At 37.9% G+C, this 25,034-nt stretch overlaps 1 protein-coding gene across 9 annotated transcripts in view; it reads left to right on the forward strand.

The window, feature by feature from the left end:
• The first annotated feature begins 2,427 nt into the window (after window positions 1–2,427).
• The window catches only part of LOC130922838 (cilia- and flagella-associated protein 46), a 100,070-nt gene continuing 77,463 nt past the window's right edge, over window positions 2,428–25,034 (forward strand). For 8 of the 9 annotated variants that reach the window (XR_009064584.1, XM_057848000.1, XM_057847997.1 and 5 more), the window contains exons 1-7: window positions 15,195–15,325; window positions 15,695–15,751; window positions 15,839–15,957; window positions 20,446–20,577; window positions 20,805–20,869; window positions 21,589–21,753; window positions 23,985–24,108. Coding sequence is in view for 8 of the 9 variants with exons in the window: in XM_057848000.1 (XP_057703983.1) it covers window positions 15,703–15,751; window positions 15,839–15,957; window positions 20,446–20,577; window positions 20,805–20,869; window positions 21,589–21,753; window positions 23,985–24,108 (654 nt within the window). In the remaining variant the exon portion in view is untranslated. Of the gene's footprint in view, window positions 2,482–15,194; window positions 15,326–15,694; window positions 15,752–15,838; window positions 15,958–20,445; window positions 20,578–20,804; window positions 20,870–21,588; window positions 21,754–23,984; window positions 24,109–25,034 lie in introns of those variants that run through there. The other variant, XM_057848001.1, reaches the window with a different exon arrangement.

The following is a 25,034-nucleotide window of genomic DNA, read 5'->3' on the forward strand; positions in this document are numbered from 1 at the left end:
CTTAATGGAAACTTGACTATTGGCATGCAGGAGCCGGTCGGGTCTGTAAAATAGACAGCAAAATAATCTTATTTGACTGTGTAATTTTACCCATTCATTCATATTCATTATAATCTGTCCATATAATTGTTTATTTCGTTGTGACTACTTCCAGTGTTGAAAGAGTTGTTCAGAAGTAACACAGAGGATGAAGGATTCGATGTATTTCGTCACTTTATTTCTTAAAGTAGTAATGTGAAGTAAGGTTGGCCAACCATGTTTTTGAATAATATCAATGGCTTAACAATTATAAGCATATTTTCGTTATTTTTTTAACGCAACCCTTCCAGATTCTTTGTTTAACCCTTTAAGGTCAGGCCTTATTTTGTCTGATTTTGCATGCCTTTGAAGTTGCCTTTATATTTCAAAGAAAGAATTGTTTACGATGGCCTGGTTTGGTCCCTTTTTTTTTGTGACACCTTGAACTTCATGTCCAAACTGTTGTTTCCTTCACTGACCAAATATAAATCATCATTTTGGGCCCAAAAAGACCAAAAATTCCAAAATCGTTTTGTCAAAATTTTTAATATTGATGTCCAATTGATAACCAAACATGCGTAACGAACTGTTTTGAAACTGTAATATTTATTCAATATGTTAGGATTAACATTCAACCAAAAAAATTTAGAATAAATAGTCTTATATTTGACAATTCAACATAAACAACAGGTATAGCCATAGGCGTTTTTTGCCTTTATACATGCTCTAGTCAAAACAGGTTATATACAGCAGACCAAACAGTGAAGAACAGTGAAAAAATATACCATCTAACACAAAAAGTGTTTAGAGGCCATCTCTTTATCAGTTTAGGTATTGCGGCCCATCATCTGATGAAAACTATGTACACACAATCAAGCTTCTTGAACACACATTTATATACACAAATTGAGAAGACTGATTGTTGGGAAAAAAATATATATATAACATTGGGAAAAAAAGTATTTTCAAAAATATTTACAATAAACAAGTTAAATTTTTTTCAGGCATGCCACTCCGAAAAGCAGTTTCGTCCTGGAATTAGACACAGGGCTACATCACAAAGCCCACACTTCCATGGGGTGTCGGTCCTCTTTCCACCCTTCCATTTTCATTTCACTTTGCTTTCATTGTCACTATAAATTTACATGAAAAAAAAGTCAGTATTTATGAAAATTATAAAGTATAAAATAAAAATATATACAGCAATAAATAAAAATGGAAATCTGTATGTATGACAATAGAAAGAATACCATAGCTGAATATGTGCTACATCCTTAATCTTCATATCGAAAGAAGAACACCACAAATTATACTGTAAATTCCTGCCTGGGATACACACAGTGCACGTACGACTTTGATCTGATATGCACATTTTATTATTATATACACAAACACACACTTATATTGCATCAAAATTAACTTTGTCTTGCAATATCAAAAGAAACTTTCAAAAGAAACTTTTTCATCATAAAAAAAAAAAAAAAAGTGAGTTGGTTTACCTCTGCTCGTCGATGGCGTCACCCACCTGTTCAAATCCGTCACTATCTTCACTCGAGGACTCTTCCGAGGAAGACGATGATGACGAATTTGGACCATCCTCTTCCTCAAGTTGATCAAAAAGCACAATTGCTTGCACTAAATTTAGTTTTCCGTTCATTCTCAGTCACACAAAGTCGCTCGCTCGACCCAAACGGCCGTCGCTCGCCACCTCGCTGCTTCAGAACACTCCTCCCTCTCGTTCGGTGGAACCTCGCACGGCAGTTATATTTATTTAAAAAAAAAAAAAAAAAAACGCATTTTGTGCTTCCACTGTGACTTCGAAAGGGTTCGTTTGATTTGTGTTTTTTTCATGGAGCTTCCGTTTTGAAAAAGGACAAGAAATGATGGAAATATAGACATAAACAAATGATCCATGCAGCGTTTTAATGTTTTTTTGAGAGGACAATAAAACTATAAAACTTAAATGACAATATCTCACGTTTTAGTTGGTCGATTGACTTCAAATAATAACGAGAGTAAACCGCAACTTCCGCACTTTAAAACGAGACCAACTAACGGCATGTGGGTGACATAATTAAAACGTGAGGGCGCTTCAAAGACGACGTGCGCTGAGGACGCGCCGGCGCGTCCTTCGACTCTCAAGGGTTAACCCATAGCAACGCCCTTGACAACGAAAATGCTTTTCTTCGACAATCTTCGGAAAGCTTCGGAACTGACGTCACACCGAGAACTGCGAGGGATGTCCGCCATACACACAGTATTGTTGCATTGCTTCTTGGTAAGATGCCATGGCGGTGTGTGGCGATGTTTTGTTCTCACTCAAACGAAAAGGAAATGGACATCTTTCGTTCGCACGAAGCAAATGAATTTCACGCCATCATCGAGTAGTGTTCTCTGCTGCAAACACTTCGAAGATGCCTGCCTCCTCAACCGGTCTACTTATGATCAAGGATTTGCCAAAAAGTAAGTGTGATTTTTGGATAGATGACTGATGACTTTGTCAAAGCAGAGCTGCCAACTGTTGTGGAATGAACAGTAGAAGCTAGCGACGTTAGCTGAAAGCTAACTCGTGGCAATCCCCGATCATAGGTTAGCTAGGTTAAGCGTGTTTAAATTGTGAGTCATCTACGATCTTGTCCGAAAGGGTTAATCCACTGTCAATCGGGAAAGGGGTGTGTATGTGCATATTAGCGGGTCGGCGTCGCGGTAATTCACTGTCACGTTGCCGTTAGAGACACACACCGCCGCTGAGTTTGGGCACATTTATTTGTATTTGTATTATGTATTCCCATCTTCATGCTTCAAGCATTGCATTGCTTTTGGACGGTTCGGCGTTTCTTTCACGGTCATCGTATGAAAGCCTTCTAGTTTGTGTTTTACGAGAGCCGCTGACAGGTGACGGCTGACAACTAGCGTGTTGGTTTAGCGTAGCCATTGAGTCAATCTCACAGCGAATCAGCGAGCGGCGCAGGTCACGCAGTGAATCATGGGAAATGTAGTCTCGGGACAACACTGAAGTGGTGCTTTGTAATCTGTTGGCTTGTGTGAAAAAACTACATGTCCTCACGCCATTAGACGCCACTTCTACAGGCTCTAGCTACCGCTCCGCACAGCCTACCGAGAGCCCCAAACTGTGTTCGTACTGTTTGCTCCATGTGTTAATAAAGAAACAAAGTTGTCAGCACGTCATGTGTTTGATACCTTTGTCAACAAAAAACTCACAACAAGACACTATGCACGATCCGTTTAAGAGACGCTGGGATTTACCAATCTTGTAATCTCGATGGGTCTTGTCTCCGTTCCATGTCAGGTAGTCTAGGCGCATTATTTGCAACCTGATTAGCATCTGGCTAATACATGTTAGGTCCAACATAAAATTCCAACCTTCTCTTCTTCCTCCACCTCTCCAAAAACTTGGATCTCCTCCCTTGCGCTCGATCTATCGTTTATATCGCTGTTTGAATGATTGTTTGAAGGGCTTTGTATGGCGGCTGTATGGAGCGCTGCCATCGCTGTTCTCGGTGTGACGTATCACTTCCGGGTTCGTACCCTTTCAGGCTCGAACTTCGGAAACGCGATTATTTTGTCAAATATACAACATATAAATTATTTTTTTCATGCTTTATTTGTTGGACGATGTTTAATTACTTTAATTGTGACCCTATTTGGCATGTTATGAAATTACTTCACATTTGTTCTTTAAATGGTAATTCCTATCATTTGTAAGATTTGAGTACAACCTTTATGACACAAATGATGTTTTGATTCTGTTGCAACGGCTAATCTAAAGGGATTTATGAATATGTCAGTTACTGCTAAGTAGGATTCCAGGGTGCCGTCAAATCCAATTCGCATGCCCATCGGCAAGCAAACCTGGGGCATCCATCATCTCCAATGACAGAGTAACCGATGATGCTCAACTGACTTTAGCAATGTTGCACATCCTCTGATTGATTTATTTGACTTATTATATACATGTATTTTTTTGTATATTTATCTGATGGTGATGACGCTTTACGTAACACTGTTGTAAAACTTGAATTTACACTCTGCAGATCAGTTAAGGATTATTTTAGGAAACTGCATGTTTGTGATACTGTATGTCTTTCACAAATGTTCTGGTTCTAAAGATGAGATTCATGTTGTTTTTTTTTCAGATCAGATAGAATATCCTTTATTAGTCACACAATTGAGAACATTTGCATCATTTCAACTTTAGATTGATCCTCAAAATTATTATGATTTGAAAGAGAAGACGTTCACACATGAAGGATACTGCACAAGCACATTTTCTTGCTTTGTTCTGTTAAAACTGCATTTGATTGGCCAAGATGTGCAGCAGCATATGTGTTCCCAAACTAAACAGAAGGAGGAAAGGCAAGTTTACAGACACTGATGCAGCAGACATTTAGCCCAGTGAGCTCACAAACTGAAGTAAGGAAGAGACATGATATCCCGAGAGAGCATTGCTATAGCGAGAAACTACTTGGAGATAAAGTGAAAAATGCACCATGCAAAAAACCCCAAAAAAGTTAAAATAAGGCATACTATAAGGTAAACACCATGTTCAAACATACAACTTGTACATGATCTAAGAGCATGTAGTACACAACAGTAGTAATTACATTCTAAAATGCCTATGCAATTTAAATAATGTGTATGCCGATATTTTTTTGAATAATTATGAGCATCAAACACAAAATATTCCACAGGGGAAATTGAAAGCTCACATCTACAGACATACTATTTGTATGATTAAATATGATTCCCTCGCATTACTGCATGAATGTATTTCACAGAACTATTTGAACTGTGTCCCTGGGTTGGAGAGGGCTTATAAATTAGCCTCAGGCCCATTATCCGAGAAGTGGTTTTTTGCAGTCGAAAACTATTTACTGTAAAAAGCGATGTTATTGATATGAAAGGAATCATTGCATGTTTCATGTAGATGTTTCCTCAACTAGAAATTGCATTTGATGATTGATTGATTTAATTGCGCTGAAATAATGTGCAATGATAAAAAAAAACTACTCGATTCTAGAGATGTCGGACCCGATCGGTCGGGTCCGATCACGTCATTTTCAAAGTATCGGAATCGGCAAAAAAATATCGGCCATGCCTTTTTTAAATATATATACATATAATTTTTAATTTAATCATTTCTAATTGTATTTAACGTTACAAACATAATATGTTACACTCATCCAGAGTCTTTAGTTTAGGCTTAAGGTAGGGTTATCAAATTTATCCCGATAACGGCGGTAATTAATTTTTTTCTAAATGTATCATGTTAAAATATTTAACGCAATTAATGCATGCGCTGCACGACCCACCCACGCATTATCGCGCTCAATCTGTAATGGTGCCGTTTTACCTATATAGAGAGATAAAAGGCAGTGTAAAATGAGTAGAGTGAATTTTGGCTGCCTTTGGAGCCTTTTTTTAATTGGCTAAAGCAGACATGTCCAAAGTCCGGCCCGGGGGCCAAATGCGGCCCATGGTCAAATTTCATCCGGCCCCCAGCCTCTGTCCTAAAATCAATAACGTCTGGCCCGCACACAGACTTAATAAATTGGTCAACAGTACTGCTACCAGCATATGAAGTAGCTTACGCACTAAATGCTGCTCCTCATTTACCCATTAAAAGGCAGCAGCACTCGAAGCAACATTACCCCATGTGACCCTTTACTCCCAATTTTCTAAAATGACGACAATCAACAAAAAAAAAAAGAAAGTTGACTGTGACAGACGACGCTTCAAGGATAGGTGGAAATTGGACTATTTCTTCACAAAAATACGCAACAACTGTGTCCGCCTCATTTGCAAAGAGACAGTCACTGTTTTTAAAGAGTTCATTGTGAGGCGATATTACCAATCAAGACACGCTGACATGTACGACAAGATTACAGGGAAGATAAGTTGTGAGAAATTGAAGCAACTTGAAGCTAGTTTATTTCACAGTAGTATTTTGCAAGAGTCCGAGAGTCGAAAGAGAACGCCACAAAGGCTAGTTGTGAGATTGTTGAAATTATTAATTTAAAAAAACAATAAAGCAAATGTGACGCACAGAATGGCTTGCTAAAATTTGCTTAAATATATTGTTCTTAGGGCTGTCAAACAATTAAAATTTTTAATCGAGTTAATCACAGCTTAAAAATTAATTAATCGTAATTAATCGCAATTCAAACCATCTATAAAATATGCCATATTTTTCTGTAAATTATTGTTGGAATGGAAAGACACAAGACGGATATATACATTCAACATACTGTACATAAGTACTGTATTTGTTTATTATAACAATAAATCAACAAGATGGCATTACCATTATTAATATTCTCTTAAAGCCATCCATGGATAGAAAGACTTGTAGTTCTTAAAAGATAAATGTTAGTACAAGTTATAGAAATTTTATATTAAAACCCCTCTTAATGTTTTCGTTTTAATAAAGTTTGTAAAATTTTCAATCAAAAAATAAACTAGTAGCTCGCCATTGTTGATGTCAATAATAATTATGGTGCTGAAGCCTAAAACCCATAAAATTAGTCACACCGAAGCGCCAGCAGAGGGCGGAAAAACACCAAAAAATACAAGTAACAAGTGGAAATGACACTTTGCTGTCATTTTAATCTGTTTGAGCGGGGCATGTGCGTTAAATGCGTCAAATATTTTAACGTGATTAATTTTAAAAAATTAATTAACGCCCGTTAACGCGATAATTTTGACAGCCCTAATTGTTCTACGTAAAAAACGTCAGCTAAGGTTGGCCCCCCACATTTTTAAGACACCAAATCTGGCCCCCTTTGCAAAAAGTTTGGACACCCCTGGGCTAAAGCCTTACAATCCCTCTCCCTACGATTAGAAATATCATGGGAAGCAATGTGGGGAAGCAAGGTAGCAAATGATTTTTTTCTTAACACCTTAATTTATTTCCTAACACAGAGAAGATATATCAATTGATAGGACTACGAACAGTCATGGTTCCACTTCCCATCATGCATTGGGGCATGGCTACAGTATCATTTACTGAAAGCTCAACAAATACACTAGATGGCAATATTTAGTCACAATATACAAAGTCACAAGTCTTTCTATCCGTGGATCCCTTTCACAGAAAGAATGTTAATAATGTAAATGCCATCTTGAGGATTTATTGTCATAATAAACAAATACGGTACTTATGTACTGTATGTTGAATGTATATATTCGTCCGAGTTTTATTCATTTTTTTCATAATGCATTGCCAAAATGTATATGATCGGGAAAAATTATCGGGAATGATTGGAATTAAATCGGGAGCAAAAAAAAAAAGCAATCGGATTGGGAAATATCGGGATCTGCAGATACTCAAACTAAAACGATCGGGATCGGTTCGGGAGCAAAAAAACATGATCGGCACAACCCTACTCGATTCTATGATTGTGGATGATGATTTGTGACACATTTATTGATTTTAAATCAATCAAAAATGTAATTCCACTCAAATACTGCGGAAAGTGGAGGAGCAAAGAGTCAAGGAAGTTCCTCCCTGCCAATTTATTTACTTACTTGTAGTTAAACGCTGCTTTCCGGCATTACTATTAAACCGGATCCGCTTTCAAAGGAGTGTAGAATTTATATCTAGAGAGGAAAAACATGCTGTTATTCTTTAAGTAGATAGGCATAACATGTCTTGCATGTATGAAAACAAAGGCTATATTTGTATTGTGTATGCGACAGAAATAGAAGGAGAAGATGTAATTATTTGGCTGACTCTTGTGCATGTGTACAAACCATCAATGGTTAATGAGGGCTTGGCAGATAATCAATGATTTAGCTGATCCCGCTGATACAACATCTTAGGAATATGGAATATAATACAGTTAGACATTTAAGCAATGGCGAAATTGAACTCAACATAGGGGTCAGAAAATACAAATGTGTTTATTGGACTGACTTTTCACATGACTTTGCTACATTATGGATGAGTTGTGCATATTGTACATTGTATGTGGTTAATTTGAGAAAATATGTGATGTTTTTTTCCTTTAGAAAGCATCGTTAAAGTAAATGTAGACACTAGGAGAAGCACTGTGGATCTCCAACCTTTGTGTGATCAACGTGTAAGCAACGCTCTATCTTACCTTCTCACTCTCTATGGTTTTTGTCATTGTTTTTCTCCATAACAGATTCATAGCTACATTTCAGCACTGATTGCTTCTATAATTGCTTGTGAGCGGTCTAAATTAGTGTTTTATTGTTCTGATTTAAATGCATAATTACAAAGAGAGCCCCTGTAGTGAACAGAATAGTAACAGCTGCTGGAGACTTGTTTCAATTTGTATCTGGGAAGTAATTAATGAGTATTATTAACATACTAAATGGTGCATTATTAGTTTTCGTCTTCTATTTTGTTACCAATCTGTTTTGCCAGATAGTTTCTTTCCCCTTTAAGTCAGTTTTCTGCTTGTGTCCTAGAAGCTTGATGCCTTTTAAGTAACTATTTTGGAAATAATCTGTCACTTGTCAGTGAGGCTCAGCTACGATGCTGCTGAAGCACTTTAAGGTTCTTCACACAATAGATATTGATCAATTATGCGAGGGAACAGGTGTGTGTTTATGACATTATGAGTGATGGGAAATGAAATTTTTCATTTTGAGCCTAATCATCATGATTTAGAACCATCTGCGTTTGGGTTGGACTGAGCAGCTATTTGTTTTTCAAGCAAAAAACAGCTCTACAATTAATTGATGTCTCTGACAGAAAACATCAAACCCCACTAATATTGTCAGTAGGGGTGCACGATATCAGTTTTTTAATAATAATAATAATACATTTTATTTAAAGGCGCCTTTCTGGCACTCAAGGTCGCCGTACAAACATTTAAAAATATTAAAAGTGAGAAAATGAAAGTATATAACGTATAAGGAAATTTAAAAGGAAATTTAAAATACTAAAAGAGATATAGGGGCAGTTAAGAAGACCAGAACTAAGTGATTGTTGTGTATAGGCTAGTCTTTTAGTTTTTTTTAAACCGATATCAATAACTGCCTGCTCCTCAAAGCCGATACCGATATCGATAACCGATAATAAATATATAAATATTTAAATGTATAACATAATGTAATATAATGTATAATTTTTGAACACCTGGAGGTTGAAAAAAAACCAACAACAACAACAACAGCTAGTGGTGGATTCAACATAGATTTGCCTTTGATCTCACCAGATTTTTTTATAATGACATGAACAAAACAGTGCGTTTCACTTCTGCACTGCCCAACAGCCAGCTAAGAATGAATGCACTTCCATAAACCACAAGGCTTGGTATTTTCTTGCTTTTATGGGAAGACACTCATCTTAATATTGTGATAGTACAACAGAAAAATACACCTATTCAATACTCAATATACAACAAACTGCAAAATACACTTATACACACAACTATTATATGTATAGCATTGCACACTAGCTTGAGCTACGAAAGCATTGGCTGGCTTCTATAACACAACTTATGAAGTTCTGTACATATGACCCATAAGTAAAAATATATTGCACATCCATATGTTACAGTAAACATAAAATACTTACATATATTTCCGAGGCGGAAACGTAACAGAAAGCATTTACGACTGTCAATGCTACCGCTAGACACCGCAATGTGTAAGTGATTGAACCAAACTACTGTAACAAAAAATAGATGCAGTGAATTATTCTGACCAGCAGGTGGGAGCAATGCCCCGCAAATGATCAACTGATATCCCATACTAGTGTTTAAACTGTAAAGCCAGAAGAGTACATATTATCGGTCCTATTATAAATGTTATTGGAATTATCGGGATAACGTCATAATTCCTATTATCGGACCGATAATTATCAGACCAATAATTATCGTGCACCAGTAATTGTTAGTATACAATTATTCATATTATACTACAATGGGGCAAAAAAGTATTTAGTCAGCCACCCATTGTGCAAGTTCTCCCACTTAAAAAGCTGAGAGAGGTCTGTAAATGTCATTATAGCTATACCTCAACTATGAGAGACAGAATGAGGCGGGAAAAAAATCCAGAAAATCAACTTTGTCCAAATTTTTAAGAATTTATTTGCGAATTATGGTGATAAATATGTATTTGGTCACCTACAAACAAGCAAGATTTCTGGATCTTACAGAACTTTAACTTCTTTAAGAGGCTCCTCAGTCCTCTCCACTCGTTACCACTCGTTATTATTGGCATGTGTTTGAACTCATCAGTATAAAAGACACCTGTCCACACCCTCAAACAGTCACACTCCAAACTCTACTACGGCCAAGACCAAAGAGCTAACAAAGGACACTAGAAACAAAATTGTAGACCTGCACTTGGCTGGGAAGACTAAATCTGCTATAGGTAAGCAGCTTGGTGTGAAGAAATAAACTGTGGGAGCAATTATTAGAAAATGGAAAATATACAAGACCACTGATAATCTCCCTCGATCTGGGGCTCCATGCAAAATGTCACCCTGTGGGGTCAAAACAATCACAAGACCGTTGAGCAAAATTTCCAAAACCACACAGGGGACCTTGTGAATGAACTGCAAAGAACTGGGACCAAAGTAACAAAGGCTACTATCAGTAATACACTACGCCAACCAAGGACTAAAATCCTGGAGTGCCACATGTGTCCCCCTGCTTAAGTCAGTATACGTCCAGGACCATCTGAAGTTTGCTAGAGAGCATTTGAATGATCCAGAAGAGGACTGGGAGAATATCATATGGTCAGATAAAAACTGCATCCAAAGAACACCATATCTACTTTGAAGCAAGGGGGTGCAAACATAATGCACAACATGCATAACCTAAAGGATGAATGGGGTCATGTATCGTGAGATTTTGAGTGAAAACCTTCTTCCAATATCAAGGACATTGAAGATGAAACGTAGCTGGGTCTTTCAGCATGACAATGATCCCAAACACACTGCCTGGAAAACAAAGGAGTGGCTTCGTAAGAAGCATTTCAAGGTCCTTGAGTGGCCTAGTCATATCCAGATCTCAACCCCAAGGAAAATCTTTGGAGAGAGTTGAAAGTCCGTGTTGCCCAACAGCAGCCCCAAAACATCACTGCTCTGGAGGATATCTGCATTGAAGATAGAACAAAAATACCAGCAACACGTGTGTGAAAACCTTGTGAAGACTTACAGAAAATGTTTAGACCTCTGCCATTGCCAACAAAGGGAATATAACATAGTATTGAGATGAACTTTTGTCCCTGACCATATACTGATTTTCCACCATAATTTGCAAATACATTCTTGAAAGATCTGACAAAGTGATTTTTAGGTTTTTTCCACCCTCATTCTATTTCCCATATAGGTATACCTATGATGAAAATTACAGGCCTCTCGCATCTTATTAAGTGTGAGACCTTGCATAATTGGTGGCTGATTAAATACTTTTTTGCTCCACTGTATATTACATGTGAGCATTTAGTCAGTGCGAAAGATAATGAAATATACAGTTTATTTATTATATTGTTGGAAATTGAAAATCTGTCACAAAGTTGTACAAGTGAATAGCAGTAAAAATGCCTAACACAGGAGAGCCAATCTTTAGCATAATGTTTGCCTTGTTTTAATTGTGTACTAATCTCCATAAAGTAGTGAGCTGCACTAATATGTACATCAGATTAATTTGTTCTATGAAATCCCATGAATTACCAGATTTTACCCTTAATCTTGGCTAATCAAATGCTGTACTTTTCAGCAAGGGCGTAGGTTTGCATATGGACGGTAGGGACATAACACTAACTTTTCAGGATGCTCAAATTGTCCCTACCAACTTTTAAGCAACCTTATTTGCATTATATAATGACTTCTAGAGTTATATAGTAGATCATTTAGATTGTCTTCCCATAATGTGTGGATAGAATTAACCCTACCATTATTAAGTGAATTACAGACCTTTCATTATGTTCAGACTTACATTGACCCTTATTCACTTGCTGAATGTGCTAGTCAACCCCCCCGAAAGCAAGTTTGATTGACTGATGAGTTGACCCCACACTCCCTACACACACACATGCATTCACAGCCGGTAAACTGGCAACTGTCAAAATTTTCACCCTGATATTTTGCTCCCGAAGCTTTTGTGGTGGTGAATAAGCACTCTTTTACATTCAGTTGGACTCTCAATGTTATCCAAAGGTGCTAAATAAAAAAGTTTCATCATAAACATACACGTGCAACATGAATATGGCATAATTAAATGCTTAAAGACATAGCGAAGACGTTAACGTTGAGAGAGCGGCATGTAGTTGAGTTGTGTGCGTGTGCAGCCACATGGCAGGATGTGTCTGAGGAGAAGTTTCCTGCATGTCCGTCCGTGATCAAACGGAAATAAATATTCCTTTATTGAAAGTTTGTAGTGTTGACTTTGGTACCGCTGCATTAACGGCCATTTTCAACATTACGCACATGCGCAGAACCGTTTATATTTTTTGCAATCCTGGAGAGTTGAGAGATGATTAACAAGTTTGTATTTCTTGTGTATGATTGTTAATATAATTTGTGTTTGGATATTGCAATTTAAAAATTTGCCTATAAAATCTGGACACTTATTCTGGAAGTTTTCAAAATGTTACTTTATTCGTTATTGAAAACAAAGGTTTGAATCGAACGGTGTACCACCTAAACCAGGGGTGTCCAAACTTTTTGCAAAGGGGGCCAGATTTGGCGTGGTAAAAATGTGGGGGGCCGACCTTGGCTCACGTCCTTTTTACGTAGAACAATATATTTAAGCAAAATTTAGCAAACCATTCAGTGTGTCAGATTTGCTTTATTATTTTTTTAATGAATAATTTCAACAATCTCGCAACCAGCCTTTGTGGCGTTCTCTTTCGACTCTCGGGCTCTTGCGAAATACTACTGCTGTGAAATTAAACAAGCTTGAAGTTGCTTCAATTTCTCGCTGCGTATCTTCCCTGTAATCTTGTCGTACATGTCAGCGTCTCTTGTTTGGTAATATCGCTTCTTTGCAAATGAGGCAAGACACAGTTGCTGCGTATTTTAGTGAAGAAATAGTCCAATTTCCACCTATCCTTGAAGCGTCGGCCTTCAGTCAATTTTCTTTTTTTTTTGTTGAATGTCGCCATTTTAGAAAATGGAAATAATGGGTCACACAGAGTAATGTTGCTTAGCCCTTAAATACCTGCAACATGAAGCAATTATCAGAGAATCCCAAAATTTGAAAAATAAGGTCCTAATGAAACCTATTTTTCAAATTTGTAAAAAGAAAAGTCAAAATGAATATGTGTAATAAGCGCTCTAATATCTATAACCCATGCTAAATCATGTTTTTTTTTCATGGAACCTGCAGATGCATGTGTTGACTTGCATCCATCTTTTTTTTTTTTTTTTTGTCGAGAAGAAATGTCAAAATCCTAAATTAGTCTCAAAATCATGAAATTTCAGGTGTATCAAATGTGATACATTTGGCAATAAAGGGTTAAAGTGCTGCTGCCTTTTAGTGGGTAAATGAGGAGCAGCATTTCGTGTGTAAGCTACTTCATATGCTGGTTGCAGTACTGCTGACCAATTTATTAAGTCTGTGTGCGGGCCAGACGTTACTAATTTTATGAAAGAGGCTGGGGGCCGGATGAAATTTGACCACGGGCCAGACTATGGACATGTCTGACCTAAACCAACAAATATGCACTGCAAATACCTCCAACAGCCCCCCCCCCACCCCAAAAAAACTTTCCTTGTTTTCAGTCTAAATCTACTAGAAATAAGTGAAATTATCTGCCAGTGCTTCAAGAAATTTTACTCAGATTTGTTGAAATTAAATAGCTAGCTGAAAATAGGTTGAACAGACTTATTTTAAGCATAAGGTTTGTATATTTAATATTTTAAAAAACTTGTTTGTCAGAAATGTTCTTAATTCATTCATTCATTCATTCATTCTCGCGGAGGTGCTGGAGCCTACCCCAGCTAACTACGGGTAGTAGGCAGGGGACACCCTGAACTGGTTGCCAGCCAATCGCAGGGCACAAGGAGACATACAACCATTCACGCACACACTCATACCTACGGACAATTTAGAGTGTTCAATCAGCCTACCATGTCTTTGTGATGTGGGAGGAAACCGGAGTTCCCGGAGAGAACATGCAAACTCCACACAGGAAGGCCGAAGCCCGGGATTGAACCCTTGATCTCAGAACTGTGAGGCAGACGTGCTAACCACTCAGCCACCGTGCCTGTTCTTAATTCAAGAATAAATATTGATGGATACTTTTAGATGTATAGCCTTAAGAACAAAAAATGACTGTAGTAATATTTACTTAAGTAAATGAAGGAATCTGACGCATGAATCTGTTAACAAGCCTTTAACACTTAAAACAAGATGGAGAAAATTATTCGCCTAGATTTATGAAAAATGATCAGATTAAGACATTTTACTTTAAATTTGCAGTGTGAAAGTTAGTATAAGTGAATACAGATTTATTTTGCATTAATCATTTAGTCCAGGGGTCCCCAAACTACGGCCCGCGGGCCGGATACGGCCCGCTTTCACATTTGGTCCGGCCCCCTGAAAAATACCAGAGAGCATTTTGAATTATTATTATTATTATTTTTTCGCAATAGTGTTATTTATTTCCTGGCCTTTTTCTGTCAAGAACTCAGAGAGGGTTATTTGGTTATTACCTATTTAATTAATAGTGTTATTTTTATTTATTATTATTGTATTATATTATTAATTTTATTTTATTAACTTTTGTTCCGTGAAGAATCCAGATAGGGTTAGTTTATTGTGGCTTCCTCAAAAACAATATTTTTTTACATTTAGGCACTCCTGCAATCGTCACACTTTTTCTGTGACAAACTGACCTCGGCCCCTCATCAGAGAAGGGAAAAGTTATGTGGCTCTCACAGGAAAAAGATTGGGGACCCCTGATTTAGCCTATCAATTAATTAGGCTCATATTGGTGAGAAATGTAGCCCTGACCTCTGTTCACCCAATCTGTTTGATCTTATTAATGTCCCGTCCCCAGCAAAACTGTACGTGCAGTTTATGCTGTTATATCGTCCCTAGCAATATTGAGAAAAAACCTACGCCCTTGCTTTACAGCACAATCCAGTAAATACAAATAGTAAACCGTAAAAAAGCAATTGAGAAATTTGCGGAACTTTTGTCTTTCTTTGCTTACCGTAGTGTGGACATTGCGCCGTTGCTAGGCAGCGCAACCAAACTTTGAGTGAACCATTCATTGTTGAAAATCGCAAAATTGGGAAAACGCCTGCAACAGTATTTGAATCAAAACATTTTCCTCCTGAAATTCTTCCACGGGGGTATTTTTATTTATTAATTATCTTTTACGTGTGACGGCTAAACTAGCTAAACGTGTTATGCGTTAGGGTTTAAATAGCTAGCCAGTGCCAACATGGCTTCTTAATGCAACTCTTGCTAATATTCAAGATTGAAATGTTACAAAAACAATGATAGAATAAGTGGCTTATCACGCAGAAACAGGTTGGAAAGTGACGCTAGCTTGCGTGTTTCGAGTTTAATTAAAGTCAGTAATGGACGTCATTTCAAATCCAATAAACTAATATGGGAAAATGTCACCAGTAGTTATTGAGCGAAAATAGAAAAAAGTTGTGAGTTATAATTGTAGACTAAGTATATTTCTGCTGTTGAGCTGCATGTTCTGTAAACAGACGCAAAAATGGACCTGGATGTTATCCAGTATTTGGCCAAGGCCAAGAAGAAACAAGGTGTGTGTTTTTCTATGCTAGGTTACACACAAAAAGCATTGTAGAGGTTGTATTTCATTGTTTTGTTTTGTTTTGTTTTATATACAGACCCTGCAGCTTTGCAGGCAGCCTTCAATGAACTGGAAGAAATGACAGAAGCTGACTCAGGAGGAACACTTAGCTTTGACCAACATATGTACATCTCTTGTGCAGAAGTAGGGCTACAGGTAAGAGACACTGGTTGTGTCCTGCAGAAAAACAAGTGAAAATATTTGGCACAATAAAGCACTGATATTTTTAAGTGTGTTATAATAAAATATGTTAACACAATAAATACAAACTTCTTAATAATCTCTTAACTATTCAGGAATGCAAAAAATAAACATTCGTCTTAATACCACTCAACATTGTTGAGAAATTAATATATAATATATAAATAAATATAACTGAAAAAACCTCTTAGTCAGGGAATAACAAAAATAAATGAAAAATCTGCTTTCATTTCAGGTAAGACACCCCTGCTTTTGTCCACAAGCAAAGCCAAACTCAAAAAAAAAAAAAAAAAGCTCCTTTGGGCTGCTTTAAAACCACATAAATAATATAAAAATGAAAATTGGGGAGAAAGGGATAAACCTCGGTTCACTACATTTCTCACAGTTTAATTAATGTTAAACAGTACTTCTCAAATAGTGGGGCGGGCCCCCCCATGGGGGTTGCAGAGAGATGCTGGGGGTGGCGCATGTGACCTTGGGGAACATACTTTTTTGCCGAACTAGAATAACGTGTAATTGCACATCTGCCGAGTGGGTGGTAGTGGCGCTCTCATTTTCGGCATGTGCGCAGTATTTTTGAACCAAACAAGAGCACACAGCAAAGAGCATTGGACATATGAAAAGCTAAGACAAAGAAATATGACGACGCGTATGTAGCATTTGGCTTTTGACTTTTAGTACAGTGGGAGACGAGGAAAGACCAGTCTGTTTTCTTTGTCTAAAAATGTTAGCAGCGGACAGCAGGAATTTTTTTTTTCAGCGAAAAGGTGCCGAATATTGCCAACAATCGTCCCGCTTTGTTAGTGTTACATCAGTAAACCAGCGAGCACTGTCAGCATCACATAAGGTGGCATACCAAGTTGCTCAATGCAAAATAACCCAACACCACAGCAAAGGAGCTTATACCGCCTGCAGCAAAAATAAAAACTGTCTTTCTGTCCAATGACACTGTCGTTTTTGTTCTATTAATTTTTGTTTTTTTAGTCTAATGGTTTGGCGTATTGTCCTCTTGAGTAAATGTTGCTAATCAAGTTGACTTTAGGATTATTTTTTTATTTGATTTTATTTTTTTTTTCAGTATCATACGGTCAAAAAATGTATCTTGAGTCTATTTTTTACAGCATGGATGTGTTCTTTTTTTAAAAACTATTTTCTTCTTCTTTAATATTAAAAAGGACAAAATGTTATGCAGAGGTATACTTATAATAATAAGAATTTTGCATACAAATTATACTACGGTATATTTATAGTGGCGGCAGAGAGTTGTGGGGGGGGCGCGGAACGTTTACATCTTCCTGTGGGGGGGCATAACAGAAAATAATTGAGAAGCACTGCGTTAACAGTAGAAAACATACAGGACGACACTTCTCTCTAAGCAGTTTCCTACTCAGGTTTTGCAGGTTAGCAAATTCACAGTTTCTTGGTGTGCTAATGCGGATACAGGTCGGACTTTCAGTAGCAAAATTAGTGGTGTGTTTCCCACCTCCACAACATTGACGTCTTTTTACAATACATACAGTGGCTGCACCTGCTGCAAGCCGGGAAAAAAAACTTCTAATATCCCTCCTCTTCGAAAGGGGTGGAGGAAGCGGCACGGGGCTTTGAGTGCTCGTGTGTGTGTGGGAGGGGCGTGTCAAGTCATGAGCCAATCAAACGTGCGTTTGAGGGGAAAACTGGTTGGCACACTCAGCAGTGAAAAGGAGTATATGTTAGTCTGAAAATTATGAAAATAATTCACTTAATAATGGTTGGGTCAATTCTATCCTTACAACATATGGGGAGACGATCTAAATTACCTATGTAACTGAAGTCAGTATATAATGTAAATAACGTTGCTTAAAAGTTGGTGGGAACAATTTGAGCATCCTGAAAAGTTGGTAGTGTTATGTCTCTACCGTCCCTATGCAAACCTATGCCCTTGAGTGTTAGGATGTAAGAGTTCCTGCTCTTTTACATTTCAGGTGGATACTTATTCGATCATGCGTATGTACCTATTGAAATGGCCAAGGCGCGCGTATGCTTCATTCTGCGTAAAATTCAAACTTATGTCCAATTTGAATGATCATTTTGTCACTGAAATTTCAGTCATTGCTCTCCTAAAAGGGGCACTGGAAGTGACTCACTGCAGGGGGTGCTGAGGATCTTTTTTAGTTTTTCCCATCCAAAACCAGATGTTTCAGTCGAAATTTGTCATGCTCGTGCGTTTTCTCCATACAAGATGTGCACAATGGCTGTACACATGCATTCTGGATAGTTTATGTACTCCTACTAGGCTACTACAAAGACAGCGTTCTATTTTAACTAGAGTCTGTGTTGGAGTTTATGTATTGGAAATGAAAGCGCCCGTGTATTATAATGCAAATCCCCGCAGTTATATGCCGCAATGATACATTAACTCATTTGAAATTAAAAGGGCTGATAAGCCTTTGTTAAACGCCCTCTTTTTGCAACACTACAATCAATTGCACACGACTATCCAACAGCGCACTGCACGGCGGCAGCTCAACAGCAAGGGCGTAGGTTTGGTCTCAACATTGGTAGGGATGCTATGACAGCATAACCTGCATGTACACTTTTTGCTGGGTACGGGACATTAATAAGACCAAACAGATTGGGTTTATTTCTCAAAAATAGCTGGTTCCTAGATAAAAATGCAAAAAGTTAAAATTCTTTTCATAGGGAGAAAGTCATTTTTCAAAATGCTTGCTTCATATAAAGGAGCTTTAGAGCGGTTGTGCTTTTTTTTTGGGGGGGGGGGGGGTTAAAATGTGCATAGGCTGCAAATAAAAATATATATTTTTTAAATGCTGTAGAAAATAAATACATTTTAACTATGAATAAATGCAGAGTTGAATTAACTTTAACAGTAGAAAACATACTGGAAAACACCTCTCTAAGCAGCTTTCTACTCGAGTTTTACAGGTTAGCAAGTTCACACAGTTTAATGTTATGCTAACTCTGATGCAGGTCGGACTTTCAGTCGCAAAATTAGTGGCATGTTCCCCACCTCCACAACATTGACGTCTTTTTACAGTTGTTACAGTGGCTGCTGCTGCTGCTGGCTGGAAAAAAAAACCCAAAACACTAATATCCCTCCTCTTCAAAGGGGGCGGGGGAGGCGGCATATTGACATGTATTTCTGTCGGGATTGTGTGAATGTGGGGGTTCTAGTCATCAGCCAATCAAACGTGCATTTGAGGAGAAAAAAATGGACCGGCACTGTTGAATAGCAAGCGAAAATGGGTAAATGTAAGTCTGAACATAATGAAATTAATGCACTTAATAATGTTAGGGTCAATTCTATCCTAACAACACAAGGGAAGACAATCTAAATTATCTTTATAGCTGAACTCATTGTATATTGCAAATTAGGTTGCTTAAAAGTTTGTGGGGACAATTTGAGCATCCTGAAAAGTGGTAGTGTTATGTCACTACCGTCCCTGTGCAAACCTACGTCCTTGCTCAACAGCATCAACAAACAATAATATGGTTTCAATGCAAGCATGTCTTACCTATTTGAAGAAACCAAAGGATAATCATCTTAATTTTCGACGTCAAATTTAATTTCAGATTATTATTATTATTATTTTTTTTTTTTTAAGGAAAACTTAAAGGAAAGCCAATTCGTTTTTGTGCCATGTTAAAGCCTCCTCTGTCAACAGTTTACTTTTCTGTTCCAATAGCGCCTTATTCAACGTGACCGGGTAGCAGCGTTATTAACAAAAAAAAAAAAAAAAACTTTTTCAACATACATATTTAACCCCAAAAGGTAAATAATATAGTATAAATATAATTCAGTATAATATATAATATAATATTATAACCATATTAATTTAACTACAGCATAATATTGTTGATTTATTGTTAAACAGTAAAAGAAAAATAAAACTGTTTAAAAAAGATAAAATAAAAATAACTTTTTTTCTCCCCAACATATGGGGGTGCTGCACCCCACTTCCCATGTCACTGACTGCTAATGCCATTAATATGTTGACAGACATCTGTCTCAATCTGGGTACTACATAATCTGGGTATTGCACATGCAATATTTGCACAGTTTCATTACAGCATTTTTGCTTTGTTATATCAATATCTATGCACAAATTGTCATTATACTAAGTCAGCCATCTGCCTCCTAGTCTGAGTATGTAAATTGTCACATGCACTGTTATATTACAGCTACATCACCACCTGCTACTAGTCCCATATTAACTTTATTCCCAATCTGTGTACACTTTAATCTGTTTTTATTTATTTATTTATATTAGCCTTGTACTTTTGCTTCTGTTTTATGTATTGCATGCTATGATGAAGCTTTAAATCTTGTTGTACTCTGTACAATGACAATAAAGGCTTTCTATTCTATTCTATTCTATTCTATTCTATTCTATTCTATTCTATTCTATTCTATTCTATTCTATTCTATTCTATTCTATTCTGTAGCTGGGTTGTTTGGACATAACAGCCGCCTGTCTCAAAAAATTCTTTGATGGCAACCCACCAGCTGATCAATATTTGTGTCGAGCCTTCCTCTGCCAGAACCAGTTGAAGTGTACCCCACCCACAGGTACCATGGTGAGTGCAGTAAATAAGACACACCTATTTAGTAGACTTGCTTCTGTTACTTAGACACTCACTTTGTTCTCTGTTACTGTAATTTCATAGTAAAATGCCATTCATTGTCCTAGCTGTCTGAGGAAGCTAATGATATAATTTTGTGACATTCCTGTTCATTCATTGTACTTTATATTGGAAGTGCGGGGCTCTCATCGTAACTTTTGTGTGATTATTTTTTATTCCAGGCAGATTTTAAAGAGGATGTGCAGTATTGTCTTAAAGCGATTGACATTTCAAAGAAAGACAAAAGGTGAGTTAACCTCCTAGACAATTGATTATTGTCATAAACAGGTGATCATTGTATTGTATTCGTAACCAGTATTCTTATACAAGACACAATAAAATACACCTTCTTGCAATGTATGCGTATATGTGGTTAGGTCTGATTTTCCACAGCATAAATGTTTGAATGGGAAACAATGAATAATTAAAGGATATCTACTTACATACCATGACCTCCTATTCACATTTGGCTCATCTGTACTGTGTAAGCTTAATGCAAACACGTTTATGACAGTCTTTGATGTAGAAGTATTTTCATTCCCTGGTGTTTTCGGTAAAATATGTTTGGACTTCTGCAGGGCCTCTTTGCTAAGAAGTGCAGAAAGTGTCAAGAAAAGGGTCGAATGAGCAAACCCCCAATTAGCACCTTAGGGAATATGTTTGTTAAACCCATCCCAGACAAGTACACCACAATCTCTCTGGTGGATAAATTAGCTGCACTAACGTGGTCTATTTAGTATCAACAATTACATTCACTTTCTACACATTGAATTATTTGTCTACTGTGGCTCATTAGACTAACAGTTTAAATTCCAGTTTTGCATTTTACAGTACTTGGCCTTTCTGACACATTTTGAAAAGAGTTTTACCTAGAGAATACATTCATTTATGTGAATATACATCATGTACATTACTGCAAGTGTATATTAATAATTGCTGGTGGTGCTTGTGGTTTGTTTTGGGCAGATCTCACTACATTGTGTTCAATGCTTCAGTGCTGTATCTTCAGACAGTGCGTCCTCTCCTGCAACCAGGACGGTGCTGCCACCTCGTAACCTCACTCAGGCAGGTGGTCAAAAGTCTGGAAATGGTGGCGGACAAGGATCACAGCTGGAGAGCTGAACTCATGATGCAAGTGGCACCCCATTGCACTCTTATGCTCATTCTGCATTCATGGGGATGGTGTACTGAGCTAATTAAGCAGCATTTCATGTGCTGCAACAGCTCTGTGGCTCCCCAATTAATTGGCTTGCTTCTCATCTAATAGAAAGAAAAAGTGCGCTGATGTAAGCTGTCTTATGCTCATGAAAACACCTCAGGTTCAAATGCTAATTTTGTTTTTGGTCACCAGACACAATGTACAATGTGTGTCCTATGTGAGTGACTTTTAATTGGATTCACAGTTCTTCACAGGATAGACACTCGACATGACATTTTTGTATTTCATTTCAGAATCAGTTTTACTTTAACACAATGTTATATACGTTTTAAATCATGATTCCAAACAATCCAACGAGTACAGTATATGATAAATAGAAAACTGACAGTAATTGCCAAAAAAATGCTATTTAAATTTGTAATCATAAATGGATGGATGTGTTATGGAGTTCTAAAAATTGTGCAAGCGGTTGGGATGAAGATCAGCACCTCCAAATCTGAGACCATGGTCCTAAGTCAGAAAAGGGTCGCGTGCCCTCTCCGGTTCGGGGATGGGATCCTGCCCAAAGTGGAGGAGTTCAAGTACAGTGCCCTCCATAATTATTGGCACCCCTGAAAAAGATGTGTTTTTTAGCTTCTAATAATTTTTTTAAATTCAAATAATATGGGACCTTAATGGAAAAAAAGAGAAAAATCCAACCTTCAATACAAGTGCATTCATTCAGTGGGGAAAAAAATCCCACATAAAAAAAAAAAAATTATTTGACATCAAATAATGTGTGTCACAATTATTAGCACCCCTGGTGTTAATACTTTGTACAACCCCTTTTGCCAACAAAACAAGGTCTGGGGACTGAGATGGCCATGGGAGGAGCTTGATTTTGTGTCTGGTGAACCATTTCTGTGTGGATTTGTCCATATGTTTAGGGTCATGGTCTTGCTAAAAGACCCAGTGACGACCCATCTTCAGCTTTCGGGCAGAGAGATTTTGATTTAAAATGTCCTGGTATTTCAAAGCATTCATGATGCAATGCACCCTAACAAGGTTCCCAGGGCCTTTGGAAGCGAAACAGCCCCACAGCATCACTGACCGACCCCCATACTTCACAGTGGGTATGAGGTGCTTTTCAGCATGCGCATCTTTCGTGGCACGCCAGACCCACTGAGAGTGTTTGTTGCCAAAAAGCTCAATCTTGGTCTCACACAAAAATACACACAGTCCCAGGCTTCAACTGGAACCGTGTGCTTTGGTCAGATGAGACCAAGATTGAGCTCCTCAAGCTCCTCCCATGGCCATCTCTGTCCCCAGACCTTGTTTTGTTGGCAAAAGGGGGTTGTACAAAGTATTAACACCAGGGGTGCTAATAATTGTGACACACATTATTTGATGTCAAATAATTTTTTTCTTTATGTGGGATTTTTTCCCCACTGAATGAATGCACTTGTATTGAAGGTTGGATTTTTCTCTTTTTTTCCATTAAGGTCCCATATTATTTGAATTAAAAAAAATATTAGAAGCTAAAAAACACATCTTTTTCAGGGGTGCCAATAATTATGGAGGGGGACTGTATATTGGGGTCTTGTTCACAAATGAGGGCATGAAGGAGCGAGAGATTGACAGACGGAATGGTGCAGCGTCTGCAGAGATGCAGACACTGTACCCGCTCTGTTGTGGTGAAGAAGGAGCCAAGCCAAAAGGCAAAGTTCTAAACTTACCAGTCGATATATGTTCCTGACCTCACCTATGGTCACCTGCTGTGGGTCATGACTGAAAGAACAAGACCCCAGATACAAGCAGCCGAAATGAGTTTTCTCTGCAGGGTGTCTGGGCTCTCCCTAAGAGATAGGGTGCGAAGCTCGGTGGTCTGGGAGGGACTCGGTGTCAGGCCACTACTCCTCCGCGTTGAGAGGAGCCAGCTGTGTTTCTTGGGTATCTGGTTCAAATGTTTCCTGGACTCTTCCATGGAAAGGGGCTCTGGGCATGTCACACCGGCGGGAAGGCCCGGGGACGGCCCAGGACACGCTGGAGAGACTGTCTCTCGGCTGGCCTGGGAACACCTTGGGATCCTGCGGGAGGAGCTGGTTGGACATCCCTCCTCTCCCAGCGACCCAACCCCGGATTAAGCAGTAGAAGACGGAAGGACGGACGAATGGACGTATGGACAGATTTTTTAATTAATCACATTTTTTCTGATTCTTTTTAGGCACCTAATTGATGCTCTTTTGGATGCTGGAAAAATGGACGATGCTGCAAGTTATGCCAGAATTACAGAGGAATTCATCAGAAAACACTGCCCACATCTTTATTCTAACGTCTTTCGTTTACAGGTAAACAATATATTTAAAAGAGCTCCAAGTAATCTATATGGTATAGATTCCTCAAGGAAACTCATGTTAGTCTCCTAATTAATATTTTATTGTCCCCTACTATGCATTGTATTCTTATATATAAAATGCTCAGTTAAAAAATGTTGATCAATGATCATTTCAACTCGAAAAGTATAATTTAATATACAAAAGCTACTTTCAGTTGACATCAGACCCATGACTTATTTTATTGCCACTGTTTTGAGAGATTTTATGGCTAAAGGTTATTGTACTATGCTTTACAAAATGTAAAAGCTGGATGTGATTATACATTTACTAATGTTGCGTATAGATATTTGTAGGAGTGGGAACCTCTTGGTACCTCACGATACGATACCATTTGCGATACAAAGCTCATGATAACGATGATCTGACGATATGGCGATGCAACGATTATCGATACATTGGTCAGGAAATCATTCTATTATATTCCACAAACAACTAATAAACTGAAAAACAAGCTTCTGCTGTGAATTTGAATGAGTTTATCACTAGTAGACATCCAATTCATTTGAACTGGGAGGGTGGTGGTCCCTCCCACTTCAAATGGATTGAACATCTATGGCCGTCAGTGGCAGCCAATGCCAGGCAATGAGGTGATTTCGGGCCATTAAAGGTAATTTACCTGTTGATTTTCAGTTACTTCCTGTTGAATTTGGGGTATTTTATGGGTCACTTCCTGTTTATTTTGTGATACATAACAGGAAGTGACTTGGGAATCACCCAAATGAATAGGCAGTGACTCAAACTCAACAGGATATGACCTGTAAATGCCCTAAAATGAACAGCAAGTGACCTGTAAATGCCCTAAAAATCGGACAGAATGACTGTGAATGCTCTGGTTTCGAATGAACGAACGTTTCTAGTCTAAATGGATTGGGCGTTGA

The sequence above is a fragment of the Corythoichthys intestinalis genome, chromosome 10 (assembly GCF_030265065.1).
Source record: "Corythoichthys intestinalis isolate RoL2023-P3 chromosome 10, ASM3026506v1, whole genome shotgun sequence".
Taxonomy (NCBI): domain Eukaryota; kingdom Metazoa; phylum Chordata; class Actinopteri; order Syngnathiformes; family Syngnathidae; genus Corythoichthys; species Corythoichthys intestinalis.